The sequence below is a fragment of the Caretta caretta genome, chromosome 3, assembly GCF_965140235.1.
Source record: "Caretta caretta isolate rCarCar2 chromosome 3, rCarCar1.hap1, whole genome shotgun sequence".
NCBI classification, from domain to species: Eukaryota; Metazoa; Chordata; order Testudines; family Cheloniidae; genus Caretta; species Caretta caretta.
Window position 1 is genome coordinate 96478163 of NC_134208.1, and position 17438 is coordinate 96495600.

A 17438-nucleotide genomic window follows, 5' to 3' on the forward strand; every position below is an offset into this window, starting at 1 on the left:
CCCTACCTAGCCTTCATTCGGCTGAATTGTAGAAAACAGGATGATCAGACTAAGGCCTGCTCTACACCTAAAACTTAGGTTGACCTATCTGTGTCATGTAGGGGTGTAGTTAAGCTGACCCTAAGCCACAGTGTCTACATTGCTAGGTCAGTGGAAGAATTCCTCCATAGACCTGACTTCCACCTCTTAATGAGGTGGATTTACTACAGCAATGGAAAAACCCTTCCATTGCTGTAGCACGTGTCTACACGGCTGTGCTACAGTGATGTCTCTGCAGCTGTAGTGCTTGTAGCGTAGATGTAGCCTAACTTGGGTTTGTTATGGCAGGGATTATGAATCCCGCGGTCACTGAAAATGGGGGAAAAAATACACAGCTCGTTTAAATTTTATTAAAGCATTATCTGACTCCAATTAACTGCATTAAATGGTAAATCATGTGCTGCATTACGGATTACATGCTACATAGCAGGGCAAAACAAAAACCATAAAACAGATTCCGTTATAACAACTGAAGCTTTTACATCAGAAATAACTGTTTAAAAACTTGCTCTAGTTCTAAGATTTAGAAATATTATGTTTTTACACCTGTTTATTCTATCTTCTACTCCCCCCCGCCCTTCTCAAGACTGAGTGCCTGATTCAGCAGGGTATATAGTCATGCATTTATGCACTGCAGAAACCAGCATATGTCTCCAGTGTCCAGTCTTTGTTAGACATCTGCATGCAGATGCCAGGCTTATTTATTACTGACCTGATAATAAGTCCTCATATATGTATTTGATTTTTTTTTAATCCAGATGGGAACTGAGAATAGTATTTGCAGACTAGCTAGATCTGCCTGTATTTGTGTTTACGTATATTATCAGTACAGATACTGGAGTGACTCCATAGTTAAAGTGTGTATTGAAATTTGTGCATAAATAGACGAAACATTCCGTTTTATGCTAGTGGTTGAATTCAGTGTCCAAATAACTCAGTAGAACAATAGCTTTTTTAAAAAGTTTTTTTTAGTGTAATTTTAATAACACATGTAGAGTAAAAGATTTCTTGGAGGGAGTAAATAGAGGATCTGCAGTGTTTTGAGGTGGATTTGGAGTACCAGTTTGGAGTACCAGTTCTCTCACCCTGAAGAAAAATATCATGAAATATACCAGAACATGAAAAGGAACAGTAGAACCTCAGAGTTACGAACACCAGAGTTATGAACTGCCAGTCAACCACACACCTCATTTGAAACTGGATGTACACAATCATTCAGCAAAAAACTCCCCCAAAAACCAAACAAATACTGTACAGCACAGTACTGTGTTAAACGTAAACTACTAAAAAAAAAAGTTTAAAAAAAGGATTTGACAAGGTAAGGAAACTGTTTCTGTGCTCGTTTCATTTAAATTCAGATGGTCAAAAGCAGCATTTTTCTTCTGCATAATAAAGTTTTAAAGCTGTATTAAGTCAATGTTTGGTTATAAACTTCTGAAAGAACAACCACTATGTTTTATTCAGAGTTACGAACAACCTCCATTCCCAAGGTGTTCCTAACTCTGAGGTTCTGCTGTAGCTGGAATTGCTTGGAGTTATTCTCCCATTGTCAGATAATCTTGTGCAATTAGCTTCCACTTAATTAAGGTGTAGAATTCTCAAGTTTTTCTTTTTAAGTTTGGGTATTTACTTAGTCTCCAGTATTTCTGAGCATTTAATGTTTCCTATAATAGTGATTGACTGCATCATGATCCTTGTGCATTGGTTGGACTAGATTCTCAGCTAGTGTAAATTGGTAGAGACTCCACTAAAGGCAGTGGATCTTCACCAGTTTACACCAGCTGTGTATCTTGCCCAGTGGGTTCTATACAGAGGCCATAACTATGCATTTTGTTTACAATGAGAAACCAGTTCTTTAGTGTGGTGGCTATGGCAGACCCCTTTTTAGCAGTGGAATTCATTACAATTTATGCTTCTGTTTCATATGATTCATCAGAAATATTCTGTTGTGGACTCATGTCGTATCTGCTTCTCCTCAGCTTAAAGTGGACAGTGGATATACCAGCTAGTAGTAGAAAATGTACTGCAATGGACAGTCCTGCACTGGCAGGACAAGGTACTTATTGTCCTAATTAATCTTACAACTGTAAGTTCAGTGACTCTATTAACTGAATTTGAAGGCACAGATGGGCTGGTTACAAGCAGTAATCTAGGTATTTCTCTCCGGGGTGAGAATTCTCCTCTTGCCCTCCCCCCTATCACTTAAGTTTCTTGCCCTAATGAGTTCCATTCATTCTGATAAACAGAGGTGTTCTGTTGCTGTCCTTCACTTTTTTTTAGTGTTCTAATTTAGATATTTCATACATTTTATACAAATAGTTTCTTCAGTTAAACCCCATGAACGGTGATGGGTTAAGCAGTAACTGTTATTTTTTTACTGCTGCCAAGCATGCTGACCAATATCATCTGGAACGGATTGATTTAAGTCACTGATTTTAATTACACCTTTACCAAATATAATGTGACCCGATATAACACGGGTTCACATATAACGCAGTAAAGTAGCGCTCTGGGGGGCGGGGCTGCTTTAATAATGGAAATGCTCGAGGCCAAAGCAAGTTCAATATAACGCAGTTTCACCTATAAAGCGGTAGGATTTTTTGGCTCCCAAGGACAGCATTATACCGGGGTAGAGGTGTATAATTTAAATCAGCAAATGGGAAACCTTAAAGATAGAATCATAGAATATCAGGGTTGGAAGGGACCTCCGGAGGTCATCTAGTCCAACCCCCTGCTAGACCAATCCCCAATTTTTGCCCTAGATCCCTAAATGGCCCCCTCAAGGATTGAACTCACAACCCTGGGTTTAGCAGGCCAATGCTCAAACCACTGAGCTATCCCTCCCCCAGCCTTGATTAAAATTGATTTAAATCAAGATTTTCTGTTTACTGATTTAAATAACTGATTTTAATCTTGGTTTGCATTTGTACCTTTTAGTTATTTCTTAAAGAATGGTTGATATTGGTAGGTTGGTAACCAGTGAAACCTTGATTTGAAACTAAATATAGCCTTTGCTACTTCTTGTTAACCAGGAGAATACACTCTATCTATGCATGTTTAAGTAACTATATAGATGTGACATTCCCCAGGGTACAATCTGGATAGTTGAATAGCTGTGTCCTCTCAACCCTCCAACCTCGGGTGCCTTTCACACTGCTTTGCTCTGAGAACAACCACTCCTTGCCTTTTAACATACAGCCTCTAGCATGCAAAATTACTCCCAGCTGAATTATATGAGTGCTTCTAGTCAGCCACTTCTAAATTATGTTGCAGAGTGAAACCAGCAAATTCTCAGTCCCAGACTTGTCCCAAGAAATGTGTGTCTTGTCCTGCCCAACTCTTTTTCTTTCCGTGCAGTACAAGCTCATAGAAAGTCCATCATTTCATTAAAAGAAAATGATATGCACAAACCCTGTTATCTCAGGTTCCAGACACTTCAATCCAAACACACACTGATTTAGATAAAGCAAGTTTATTAACTACAGAAAGATAGATTTTAAGTGATTACAGGTAATGAGGCATAAAAGTCAGAATTGGTTACAAAGAAATAAAAGGTAAATGCAAACTAATACCTAATTTATGAAGCTAAATGAATTCAAAGCACAGGTTTTTTTCATCACATGCTTTCACTGGCTGACCTCCTTTAGTCAGGACCACTCCCTTAGTTCACTGATGCGTCCTTTGTCTTTCAAACATTGTTGATGCTGTGAGTGGAGATGAGGTGAAAGAAAGTGATTTGTGTCCTCTGTTCCTCATTTTTATATCTTTTACTCTTTGAGAATCCTCTCCAGCTGGGGTTCAGGTGATAGCCAGTCTGCTTACATGGAAACCCCAAACTGTTCCATTGCCAAAATGTAAATTTCTCACTGACGCCCTTCTTCCTGTTAAAGAATGAACACTCAACCCAGTAATAGTTCACTTGATTATGTTGACACATGGCTGAGGTACTTGCTAACCTTTTGTCTCTGAGCAACTGGTCTGGGTTGTTTTTCTAACTTGGAACATGTCTCAGCAATGTCATAGAGTAAAATCTTATAATTTTACCTACAATGTTGCTACACACATTTTACCAGGAAATAATATTTAGTAGATTTTATGAGTTTTCAAACAATACCGCACAATGCATAGTTTGTTCAAAATTTATCATAGTCTTGTAAAAGTGATGAACATAAGGGTAAAGGCTGTCATGAGAGATTAATGTACATTTATTCAGATTCTTAATTTTTACATTTTTTATTATAAAATGCTGAATCACACATTTCTTTACTAAATTGATTTTTTTTTTTACTTGTGACTTGTGTTAAACTATATTTGGATGGTAATTGGAATTCAATTATAAATTCACAGACTGCATTTTAATATTTTTTTAAATAAACTACCATAACTATGCTGGTTACAGAATAAGAAAGTTTATCAAAATATGTTTTTTATTTAAAATGGCTGTATTAAAGGAATTCTTACATGTAGTTACTGAATTCCACTGATTGTTTCTGGCCACTGTCCTTCAAGATTTTAGAACTATTAGATCTCATCCTCTCACAGCTAGTTTTTATTCATAGATTGGAATTGGAAAAAAAGCTTTCCTACTTTTTTCAGCTCCCAACTGGTTTCTCACCTTTGAATGAACTAGTTGATTGAACTGAAATGAAGAAAATATTCTCTCTGCACCCGCAGAAGAGGCTACTTCTGGTTTAGCGCTACAACAAACTCTGATTCCAGGTGCTTAGCCAATGATTTCCAAGTTCTACCAGTTCAGTGGTTTGATGTTCTTTAAAACTTCAGTAGCAAACATGTACTGCTTGTGTATTTTTAAATGTAATTATTTTAATAGATTTCATAGGTTTAGGCCTGAGTATAGCTTGTCATAGCTTCAAATACTTTAGATATTTTTACTTTTTAAAAATGTACTGAAATAACAAAAAATGATGGTTTTTATCTATATGCTTTTCCTTGATTGCCTTATTTCCTTGTGGTCCCCACCTGTCTATTTGCATCCATCTGCTGTCTCTTGTGTTAGATTGCAAGCTATTTGGGGTAGAGACTGTTGTCTTGTTCTTTTTACAGCATCTAGCACAATGGTGTTAGGGGGCTTATTCCTTCACCCACTTACTTCCCTGATCCTTCTCGCATGAACAGAGAGCAACAATACCCGAAGTCCAAAGGTGCAAACAATTCGATGTTTATTGGGGTGAACTTCCAGCAAGCATGATTCCAGTTTCCTTCCTTAGTATCCTCCTTCCCAGCTCTGACACCACAGAGTCTTACACCTGTGTCCCTGTTCCCATTCCTACCCTTAGCCAAACATGATTCCAATTTTCTTACCCCCATTCCCTGTTCCCATCTCCCTTACCCACATGCCCATGCCCACCCCCACCCACTCACTTCCTCATTGACTACAGATTATATAGTAAAACTTGAGTTCTGCTTAGCTATACCTTAACCAATCATTTTCCTGAAATTTAACTAACCAATCCTAACATATTGTAACATGATTATGTAACCAATTATATCCCACCACCTTCATTAGTTTACACCCAGCAAAATTAATTATACAGCAGACAGGAACAATCACAGAACCAGACAGAGATTATACAGACAAACAATAGCAAAGTGGAAACTATAATGACAAGACAATACAGAAGTGAGGGTTTCACATCCCAGCTATTGATAAGTGAGTTCTTGCCAGACAGGATGCTATCAAACTAAGTTTCCTTTTACATTTTCTAGGCACTTCCCTTTCTCTGGAGGTGATAGGAATACAATCCTGTCCTGATAGTGCCTAACAGCCCAATAGCACCTTATTTCAATGTGACTAGTTTGGAATGTGAGGATGTGACCGTTCGCTTCCCAGCTTATGGCTGCCTCTGCTGCTTAGCCAAAGGCCTGAGCCTAAGCACAGGGCCACAAACTGTCACAGTAAGAGAAGGCCCTTACACCGGCAGACAGTGATTTTGATTCTTTCTTTTATACCTCTATAATTAGTCAAGTGATAAGAATACACCTAAATTCTTAGAGTATAGGCCTTTACAGACAGGCCTGAATATCTATATCCTAACAAATGGCATCCTGATCCATGGGTAGGCATCTAGGTTTTATGGTAATTCAAAGAATAAACTTTTCCAAGTCTTTTCTTTTCATAATTAATCATACTTTCAGAACCCTTCTCTCCCGCTCAATACACTCTGTTTTTAAGGCTTTTTGAATTATACAGAAGTGTGAAAAGGACCAGTTCAGTTACCGTTGTAAATGTTTGTGAAACATCTTGTTTTCCCTTCAAACTGCTCAAATTAGTGGCTCTGGTCCTGGAGAAGCTTACATCATTGTTCTCTTGAATGATGATGAAATCATTCCCTAAAACCTAATCCAAGTCAGTCTGTATTTCTGAGGTATCTATTTTTAATTTTCCTCCCCTTCCAAAGGTAATCTCTTAAAGGCACAACCTAATTTATTGAAATTCACATCTCCATTTGAACTACTGGACCATTAGTAACAATAAAATACTTGGCATTTACTTCCCACTTTGCATTTTCAAGCAGCTGAGACCAGAGCCCCTTTGTGCTACATGCTATACAACACATGGAAAGAAACTATCCCTGTTTCTAGAGGTCAGTCTGTGTCAGCAAGACAAAGTAGTGGTATTGCATGGGTTCTAGTTCAATCCAAATTGATATCAGTTTGGCAAGTCTTTGGCTGCTCAGTCCTTTCATGCAGCTGAACAGCTGTAAACTAAAAAATACAAACCTAAAAAGAACAACCCATACAGTGTAACTTCTATGCTCCTATGGCGTCTACTCAGCACAACTCTTCTAACCCAGTCCTGGGAGAGCCACACCATTTCTTTTAGGTATTGATTGGAAACAGGATTAGATGCTCTTAGGGATTGGCCCTGCATCATGGAAGTCAATGGGAGCACTACCATTGCCTTCAAAGGGCAAAGGATCAGACCCTAAATTAGCTAGTTATCAGTTGGTGACGTCTCTTTGAGCTGCTGCTACTGACTATGAACTGAGATCCCGTTTTTGGATCTGGGCCTAACTCTATAGATCCCCAGAATGATGGATGCTTTGGTGGGGCATCTTCCTAGGGATGGTAGTGGGGTGGATGTAGTAGGACTCCTAGAGCCTCCCGAGGGGATAACAAAAGTACTGAGCGTATATGCCCATCGTTCTGCTCTTAATCCTGAAATGTCCTAAAATTAGAACTGGTAATAGATGCACTGTGAAAGCTGAGATACACAAAGGTAGATTGTGGCATGTGAGAGTGGTTACAGTGCAGGAAGAGCAGAAGATTGGTTTATCACTAATGGCCTCTCACGGGAGTTGAAGAATATCATTTCAAAGGGGAACTCCAGTAAAACTTCCAAAAATTAGTTTTATTTCAGAAGTACCTATGAGGTTAGATTATTTCAAGTGTTTGTGGGTAGCCAGGATGATAATGAAGTAAAATAAATAATTTTAATTATTTTTGTTTTTCAGCTGGAAAATTACTCATTGCACCCTTAATACTGGTATTGGGACTGGCACTGGGAGCTATAGCTGTTGTAATTGGTAAGAACTCATGCAGCATAATAATGACTGTTCTGCTAAAAAAAGGAATTTCTAAGTCTAAGTAATTAGTATATCCCGAATCTGATAGTATAATTCCGTTGAAACTTAGTGATCGTATTAAAGGGTTAACATAAAACTGGGAATCAGAATCTGCTGATCTGGATTCTAATCCTGATTTTGCCACGGACATGACATGTGACCTTCAGCAATTCATTCAGTCTCACAGTAATGCCATTTTTAGAGATGGATAAATGGAGGCACAAATACATACATACATATCTCACAGGGTTTTTTTTTGTGACTGATGTTTGTAAATCACTTTGCATCTTAATAATGCTTTCTATATGAGAATCTCAATGCATTCTAATTATTTTTTCCTGTGCAGGATTGATGCCTCCCAGCTATTTAGAAAGAACAAATTATTTTCAGTGAGTCAATACTTAGGGCTTGTCTGCACTAGAAAATTTTGCCACCTGAAGTATATCAGTATAGTTACAGTAACAAAACCTCCTTTAGTGTGGATGTAGTTATGCCAGTATGAAAGTGCTTGTACCATTACATCTTAATCCTGGGTCAGAAAGCAAAATAAGCTATATACTGGTATAAGGCATCTTTATTCTGGTGTAACTGTGGCCATGCCTACACTAGAAGTGCTTTGGTGCTTGGTGTTTTTGTTTTAACTTTTTTGGTGACATTTCTATGCTGGCAAAAGCCCTAGTGTCAATGCATTTATACTGACATAAAATGCTTTTGCCTCTAAAGCTTATTTTGCTCACCAAGCTATACTGGTGAAACCACTTTTTCTGCACTAAGAGGGGTTTGTATAGCTATATACTGGCATAGCTATAATGGCAAAACTTCTAAGTGTAAAACTGGGCCTTAGCTATGATCAGATCACTGAGCTGATCCTGCAGAGTAATGTGTATGGGGTTTAGAAAAGACATGTTGATTATATATAGTTAATCTCTGAAATTGAAGTAATTATAGCAACGTCTGGTACCAACACTGCTGTAAAAGTAATCTTAATAGGGAAGTTGTAAACCACTCTACACCAGTAAGTTCACCATCTGTATTTTGACAGTTCATTTTGGTAAATACTGAGCTAGGAGTAATGACTTCAGAAGGTTTTCTTTTTGGTATGATCGAGCAGCAGTCTCTGAAAAGCACATATTTTCTAATCAGCCCATATGGACAAAGTGTATGGACTACTCTTTCGATTTCGATTGAAAAGTACTTCTAACAAACTGTTCTTTTTCACTTAAAAAACACAATCAGGTTTATTAAACAGCTTGCTTTTTACAGAAAGGCTTTAAGATAAACTCAAGTCTTGCTTAGGCTAGGATCAAAGGTGTAATATTAGCACACATTTGCTGATGTGAAGATAAGACATGCTGCCTTCAACACATACTAAACTGGTTGAATTAAAGCCTAGAGAGGAACCTGGTCTTTAAGTTGACCGATTTAGCATGTTTTAAGGCAAAATATCAATGTGTTAGAACATGTTGGATAACACGGACAAACACCACACCTTTAAATCCTAGTCTAGACAAGGCATGAGTGAAAATCACTCCACATAATATCTGTATTTCTGTATCACCTTCTCTCTGATCAACTCAAAGTGCTTTATAAATATTAATGAACTAAGCCACATCCCTTTGAAGGCAGAAAGGACTATTACCCTCATTTTGCTGAAAGGTATTGCTGTTTCTCCTCCACTTTTCAAATTAATAGTGTTACTGGAAAGCCAGTGAACTGTAGATGTTTCGTACACTCATTGTGTCTTTATGCAGACAGCTGGTGATCCGGAGACCATACTTTTTCACTAGGGAAAATGAAAACATTATACTGAGGATTTGCTTCCTAGTTAATTAAGTTTAAAATAAATAAGTTTTCTGTTAAAATACCACTCCACCTAATGTTCAGGAAAGTGAAGTTACGAATAGAGGAAGACATGTAATACTTGAAATCTACAAAAAGAACAGGAGTACTTGTGGCACCTTAAAGACTAACAAATTTATTTGAGCATAAGCTTTCGTGGGCTAGAGCCCACTTCTTCGGAGGTATGCATCTGATGGAGTGAGCTGTAGCCCACGAAAGCTTATGCTCAAATAAATTTGTTAGTCTCTAAGGTGCCACAAGTACTCCTGTTCTTTTTGCAGATACAGACTAACACGGCTGCTACTCTGAAACTTGAAATCTACATTCCATGAAAAAAAGACAGGGACCAGGGGGAAAAAACAGCTGTAAGCAGAGGGTAAAAACTGATTTATTTTTTTACTATGCCAATACATACAGTCTGATATCTATGCAAAGCACATTGTATTTAGCTGTGACGCTTGGAGTACCTTTCCTAGACCTGAAGAAGAACTCTGTGGAGTTCTTAGTGAAGTAAATCCTAGTGAGGTAAATAGAAAGGCACATAAACACTGCCAAATTAAATGTAAAAATGTAATAAGAAAAGCCAAAAAGGAGTTTGAAGAGCAGCTGGCCAAAAACTCAAAAGGTAATAACAAAGTATTTTTTAAGTACCTCAGAAGCAGAAAGCCTGCTAAACAACCAGTGAGGTCCCTGGATGATCGAGATACAAAAGGAGCACTTAAAGACAATAAAGTCATCGCAGAGAAACTAAATGAATTCTTTGCTTCAGTCTTCACGGCTGAGGATGTTAGGGAGATTCCCAAACCTGAGCCGTCTTTTGTAGGTGACAAATCTGAGGAATTGTCACAGATTGAAGTGACACTAGAGGAGGTTTAGGAATTAATTGAGAAACTTAACAGTGCAAGTCACCAGGACCAGATGGCATTCCACCCAAGAGTTCTGAAAGAACTCAAATGAGAAATTGCGGACCTATTAACTATGGTTTGTAACCTGTCCTTTAAATCAGCTACTGTACCCAATGACTGGAAGATAGCTAATGTAACACCAATATTTAAGAAGGGCTCTAGAGGTGATCCTGGCAATTACAGACCAGTAAGTCTAACATCAGTACTGGGAAAATTAGTTGAAACATTAGTAAAGAATAAAATTGTCAGACATATAGAAGAACATAAATTGTTGCGCAAAAGTCAACATGGTTTCTGTAAAGGGAGATCATATCTTACTTATCTATTAGAGTTCTTTGAGGTGGTCAACAAACATGTGGACAAGGGGGATCCAGTGGACATAGTGTACTTAGATTTCCAGAAAGCCTTTCACAAGGTCCCTCACCAAAGGTTCTTATGTAAATTAAGTTGTCATGGGATAAGAGGGAAGATCCTTTCATGGATTGAGAACTGGTTAAAAGACAGGGAACAGAGGGTAGGAATAAACGGTAAATTTTCAGAATGGAGAGGGGTAGCTAGTGGTGTTCCCCAATGGTCAGTCCTAGGACCAATCCTATTCAACTTATTCATAAATGATCTGGAGAAAAGGGTAAACAGTGAGGTGGCAAAGTTTGCAGATGATACTAAACTGCTCAAGATAGTCAAGGCCAAAGCAGACGGTGAAGAACTTCAAAAAGATCTCACAAAACTAAGTAATTGGGCAACAAAATGGCAAATGAAATTTAATGCGGATAAATGTAAAGTAATGCACATTGGAAAAAATAACCCCAACTATACATACAATATGATGGGGGGCTAATTTAGCTACAACTAATCAGGAGAAAGATTTTGGAGTCATCGTGGGTAGTTCTCCAAAGACGTCCACGCAGTGTGCAGCAGCAATCAAAAAAGCAAACGGGATGTTAGGAATCATTATAAAAGGGATAGAGAATAAGATGGAGAATATCTTATTGCCCTTATATAAATCCATGGTACGCCCACATCTTGAATACTGCGTACAGATATGGTCCTCTCATCTCAAAAAAGATATACTGGCATTAGAAAAGGTTCAGAAAAGGGCAACTAAAATGATTAGGGGTTTGGAACGGGTCCCATATGAGGAGAGATTAAAGAGGCTAGGATTTTTCAGATTGGAAAAGAGGAGACTAAGGGGGGATATGACAGTGGTATATAAAATCCTGAGTGGTGTGGAATATGTGAATAAGGAAAAGTTATTTACTTGTTGCCATAATATAAGAACTAGGGGCCACCAAAGGAAATGAATGGGTAGCAGGTTTAAAACAAATAAAAGGAAGTTCTTCACTCAGCGCACAATCAACCTGTGGAACTCCTTTCCTGAGGAGGTTGTGAAGGCTAGGACTATAACAGAGTTTAAAAGAGAACTGGATAAATTCATGGAGGTTAAGTCCATTAATGACTGTTAGCCAGGATGGGTAAGGAATGGTGTCCCTAGCCTCTGTTTGTCAGAGGGCAGAGATGGATGGCAGGAAAGAGATCACTTGATCATTACCTGTTAGGTTCATTCCCTCTGGGGCAGGTGGGATTGGCCACTGTCGGTAGACAAGATACTGGGCTGGATGGACCTTTGGTCTGACCCAGTATGGCCATTCTTTTGTTCTTATGAGCTCAAAAGCGTCTCTCTCTCTCACCAAGAGAAGTTGGTCCAATAAGATATTACTTCATACAACTTGTCTCTCTAATATCCTGGGACCAACACAGCTATAGCAACACTGCATACAACCACTTAGTATAACATAAATCACAATACCCTTGTGGCCCAAGACATTACTTTTATGTTACATGGTAGTTCAGGTTATATCACCCATGAAAGGTTTTCTATAGTCAGAAATTGGGATTCTGGAAAGTGAGCAAATAGAAAAGAAAATTGAACTGAAAGTAGGTAACAGTGAGTGTAATTTAGTGTCGGAGTTTTTAGATTTGCATTTGTATGAAAACTGATTTATTAACTTAGTTGTGAATTTAAAAGTGTGTAAGTTTAAAATATTCTCTTTAAATCTATGATGGAATTCTCATGTCTTGTATAATAGACACTATGGAAGAGACATTTATTTTTGTTCCTGAGAGATAGGGGCATTAGCAGGAATTGTATCATGTAAGTTACAAAATAAACACTGCTTTATCATAAAGCCAGTAGTTAGCAAGTAAATTAAAAGTAAACCATAAATTGAATGGCATCCTTCTTTTATACCCACAGAATCTTTATGCCAGATAAAATCAGAGAGTTAAGGTTTCTTTGAATAAATCTAAAAGTATTTTGGAAAGCTTCCTGATAATTTATAATTTCACAGCAAAAAACTTTAATGTGGAGTTAAGATTGCCAGTGCTCAACAGTTCTGTACTATTTATGTCCTTTGACGAATTGTGAGAGTTTAAACTATGCAATTTTCGAAGTATAAGTTTTAAACCCAAAATTAATGAAAGATAGAGAAATGTTAGTGTAGTTACCAAAAATAGATGATTGCAGTTCAGTGTTTTCCGTGCTAGTCTAAATGTCTTAACCATTTAAAGTTTCACAGGAATTTGTGGAGCAATATTTGGATACTGGGTGGTGTGTGTGTGTTTGTGTTTCAGTAGATGCGCACACACTGGGAAATTACAATTTAGTATTTCATAACTATATACTATTTTCTTTTAATTTTGTGTGTTCTTTTTTGGCAGGTTTATTTGTGTTTCCTATCTATTGCCTTTGTAAAAAGCAGAGGAAAAGGTCACGGACAGGTATGCCCTGGTAAGAATGGACCTTACTCACCTGAACTGAGCTGGTCATGTAAGGGCTATACAAAAATTGTGCGACAGAGCAATATCGTACTGGTTAACAGCTTTGAAGCCACAGTCCTGGAAAAAGAATAGGAACTTTCTGCGATATTCCCTCCACACAGTACACTACTGCTGACCAGAATGCCTCCTACTCTGGTGCACTCCAACAAGATGGGCCCCCTAACTGCTGCTTTTTAAGTGTGTTTTTTACTTTATTTTTAAAGGTTTAGGTCTAAGTTTCTTTCGTAGACAATCAAAGTCTGTATTGTAGCCACAACTCCACTGATTGTCCTGTGAAGAAAATATTTAATTGGTAACATGTTTTCCATTTAGCTTCTGTATAGGCCTTTCAGAGGAAATGCCTAGAGGTGTTTGGACTTTTAGTGTACACTGAATAGCCTAGTCTGGTTTTAGAGTCTAATTCTGTAAGTATTTTTCATCACACAGTGTTCTGTCTAACATACCAATGTGTAAAATCAGATGCTGGAAGATGATGGCTGGTTATATTGTCTGCCGATTTTACCAGCGGATTAGGGAGCTTAATCACCTATGTGGCAGGGATTGCCACAGCCAAAATATCAGTGCCTCAAAGGGAAGTAAGGAGTAAAATTATTGGAACCAAGTCAATGATATTTGTTGTAGTATTTAAATTACATTAGGAATATAAGCAATGATTTTGGGGAGACTAATTCTGTAGGACATTACAGCATTTCAGCTCCTCCCAGCAAAAAAAGAAATGTCTGTCTTAGCTAATGAAACAAATATTACTGGCCCTTTCTGTCTTCAGGCACTCACTGAAAGTGAGATGGGAAAATGGCTGGGAAAGTCTGTTTTCATGGTGGAGCTAGAACTAACTTGTATCTTCAGTTGTATGTTGGCACATACACTACAAACTAGCTACAGTATGAAGATTCAATCTATGAAATATTATTTACCCAAACAGCACGTTTAAATTGTTAAGTAGACTGCTCAATTCCTAAAAGACCCAATGTCTCATGGGTGGGGGCAGGCAGAGCATGGAGGCAAGGACTTAGAAACAATCCTACTAGTATTCCATACTTTGTTTTCTCTTCCTTGGTTTTGATAATGTACTGTGACAATAATACTTTTGTTTGAAGAGCTCGGCTAGTCCTGTTGTTTATTCCTAACTTAAAATCATATTATTCTGACTGACTTCTTTTTCACAGTCCATTGCAATCAGAACAATGTAATTAAAGGTTAGGAATAAGTTACTAGAAATAAAAAACAAAAAAAATCCCACTATCTTGCTATCATGCAAATATCACTAAAGGTTTTTTTAAAAAATGTTAGGAAGAAGAAGAAATGAAAATGTTTGTAACTAGAATATCTAAACATTAAAGGAGGAGGAGAAAATAAAAATATCAGTTTTTTCCATAAAGTGTCAGTTGGCCTTTAAGAAACAAAAGGAATAAAATTGCTTAAAATGGCCATATTAACTGACCACATCTAACCACGTATTTGTATATGCTGTGGTTTTATTTAGTCTCCTTCAAAGCTTGTAGGTATTGTAAATTTGCATCCAATTACAGCATACAATTTTGCGAGTATATATTTTGCACTGATACCCTTAAAAAAAAAATCAACTGAAACCTGAATATAGCAGTAGCAATTTGGTGATCCATGTTTACCCCTGCAGTAGAGTATACTTCAACTTCAAAGCCTCAGTAGACGAAATTGTAGTGGATTTTGTTTACCTGGCAACACAAATGTCAGCTTACCGTAGTTGGCTAGTGTTTGCTTATTTACAGGCTTTAGCCAGCTTGCTTTTTTTTTTTGTTACCAAAACACTGTGTACAAGTATATAATAGTAGCCAAGATAGTTCCAACAGCACCTGTCAGTTCATCTTCCATTTCAGTTTAAAGGTATGCTGACCCTGCAATGATTGTGGAAATAGGACCTTTCCTAAGAGTTTTATATTAAAAATGGAGGCAATTACCTAATTTCAAAGTATAGTATTTCTATTTAAAATGCATATATTATGTAACTTTAAAACCGTCTCTGCTATGACACATCTGTCCCTTATTTTGGTTGTACCTGAAAGTTGTCAGCTGCCTTGAAACTAGTCTGTTTTAAGAGTCCGTTTTCTGAGGTCATACATATCAGTTGTTTTTGGATTACTCAGGGATTTTTATTCCTTTCTTTTAAAAGTCAAATAACTTTCTGGGGATACTTTTGTATTATTTAGAAAAGTTCCAGACCTTAGAGATGTATAGAGAATTTTGGTGTTTGCGGTGTAGTCTATAAAAACAGTGTCAAATCAACTATTTCATTTAAGAGTATCTTAGTACTTAAGATTTTCTGTAATTGGTTACACAGTGGAATGATTCAATTATTCTTCCTGGTTCTTTATAAATGTTTGAAATATTCTTACAATGTGTAACCTATTTTTGTAGCTTTTTCAATATGGGAGGTTTGAGGTAATAACTTCTGATTTTCTTATGGGAATGCAAGTAAGATCTTAAGATAAGAGAATGGAATGAATAGCATGCATTTCCACATTAGTGCCATCAGAGGGGGTAGGGTAATAGATCTAGTCACTTATTATAATCAAAAAAATATTTGTGAACAGAAAAAGCATGCCATTAAGGTTAAAAAAATACAAAATAACATCTCTCAGTTCCTACAGTACTATGTCATCTAGGGCATTAATTTAATCAAGGTAAACAAAATCAAATGGAAATGATTTTTCCATTTTGTTTGTACATATAACAAAATTGGCCAAGTTTAACCTAATGAATTTATAAAGATGAGAGAGTATGCTTATCTTTTGTATGTTCTCTCTCCAAAAGAATGATAAGAATAATTGATAGTGCTTTTTTGTATGAGAGGAGAGAGATTCAGTCCTGGATTGCTTGCCTACTTTGTAGTTCACTTCTTCACTCTTCTTAAATTAAAAATACCTTAAAAATTTGAACACTATATTAAAAAAAAGACTATTTTATATTCCAGTTTAAATATGTTATCACATAAATTGACAACTATTCAAATGTGAATACTTCTAAGTTTAGAAGTCAAAATTTTATCAACAAAATAGTTAAACAGTCTTTTAATTTTCTGGAAAATAAATTTAATATTTGATTTGAAAGTAAAAGTCAATATTTTCTAAATTTATTTCTGATACACATAAATTTTACCAAAATGTCTGGAATAGGATTTATTTAGCTACTATGATTGGGAAATTGATAAATGATTTTTCGTTCATCCTCTTACCAAGTATTTTTATTTGTAAATTATATAGAGTAAAACCTACATGACAGCACTCTTTACTAGACAACAGTTCTGCTCCGCCTTGATCAGTAAACCCCTTCCATTAAAACACTAAGTTGTTTCCCATTTGAATGATTCTTAAGACAGGTTTCATGTTACTGTATGCTGACCCACGGATGCAGTAGGCACTGGGAAGTAGCCACAGTAGACAGTAAAAGGTTGTTTTTCATTTGAGGAGCTCTTTCACACCAAAAGACACATTCAGAATGAGATTCCACAAGGTAATTGGAGAGGGGCAGGCCAGCTGAGGACATGATCGCTGCCCACTGTAGAGATTCCTGTGCAAAGATAATAAAGCCTTAGCCTGAATTACCTTTCTACGGCCACCTTTCTGCAATTGGAAGCCTCCCTTAAAAGTAGATCCCAGTATCTGATGCCAGCTGTATAAGCCCTATCATAGTGGCTCCAACTGTGGTCCCAGTAAAACCAAGTTGGGCAGAGGTCCAGGACTTCAGTGTGGAGGGCTCTGGCCTCCTGATCTTCTTAAATCTCTGATTTTCAATGCCAGCTTTGTTCTTCTTCCATGGGGAGGAACAACCTACCACCCACAAGGCATGTCAAAGACTTCCTCATTCTTTGTCCCCTCGCAGATTGTTCTATCAGAGGAGGAAATTTGGCTCTGTGTACTTAAATTGTAACTTTAAGATACTTATTTTCAAGGTAGTAGCCCTCCTGGGTGAAATAAAATTTGAGGGCAAAAATTCAGGAGTTGTTAGCCCAGTATATAGTTATTACAGAGTTATCAAAGCCCCCTGAAATTATGAATATTGTACTGAAAAGTATCCTCTTAATCCTGCATTCTGACTGGCTACTCTGATTATCTCTACTCTGAATGGCTAGTGCCCTAGAACTTCCCACCCATATGTTCACAACAAACACTGCCACCTGCCAATCTAACTCTAGTTTTCCCAATATTTCTCTCTCCCATGCTGCTGTTTGCCCCTTGAGGAAGGCTTAGTCCCC

At 37.3% G+C, this 17438-nt stretch overlaps 1 protein-coding gene across 1 annotated transcript in view; it reads left to right on the forward strand.

Moving 5' to 3' along the window:
- Window positions 1-16530, forward strand: part of RNF217 (ring finger protein 217) — a 95467-nt gene extending 78937 nt beyond the window's left edge. Inside the window, exons 5-6 of the mRNA XM_048844639.2 lie at window positions 7515-7586; window positions 13088-16530. Coding sequence (XP_048700596.2) covers window positions 7515-7586; window positions 13088-13161 — 146 coding nt within the window. The 3' untranslated portion in view covers window positions 13162-16530. The remainder of the gene's footprint in view (window positions 1-7514; window positions 7587-13087) is intronic.
- The last annotated feature ends 908 nt before the right edge of the window (window positions 16531-17438 follow it).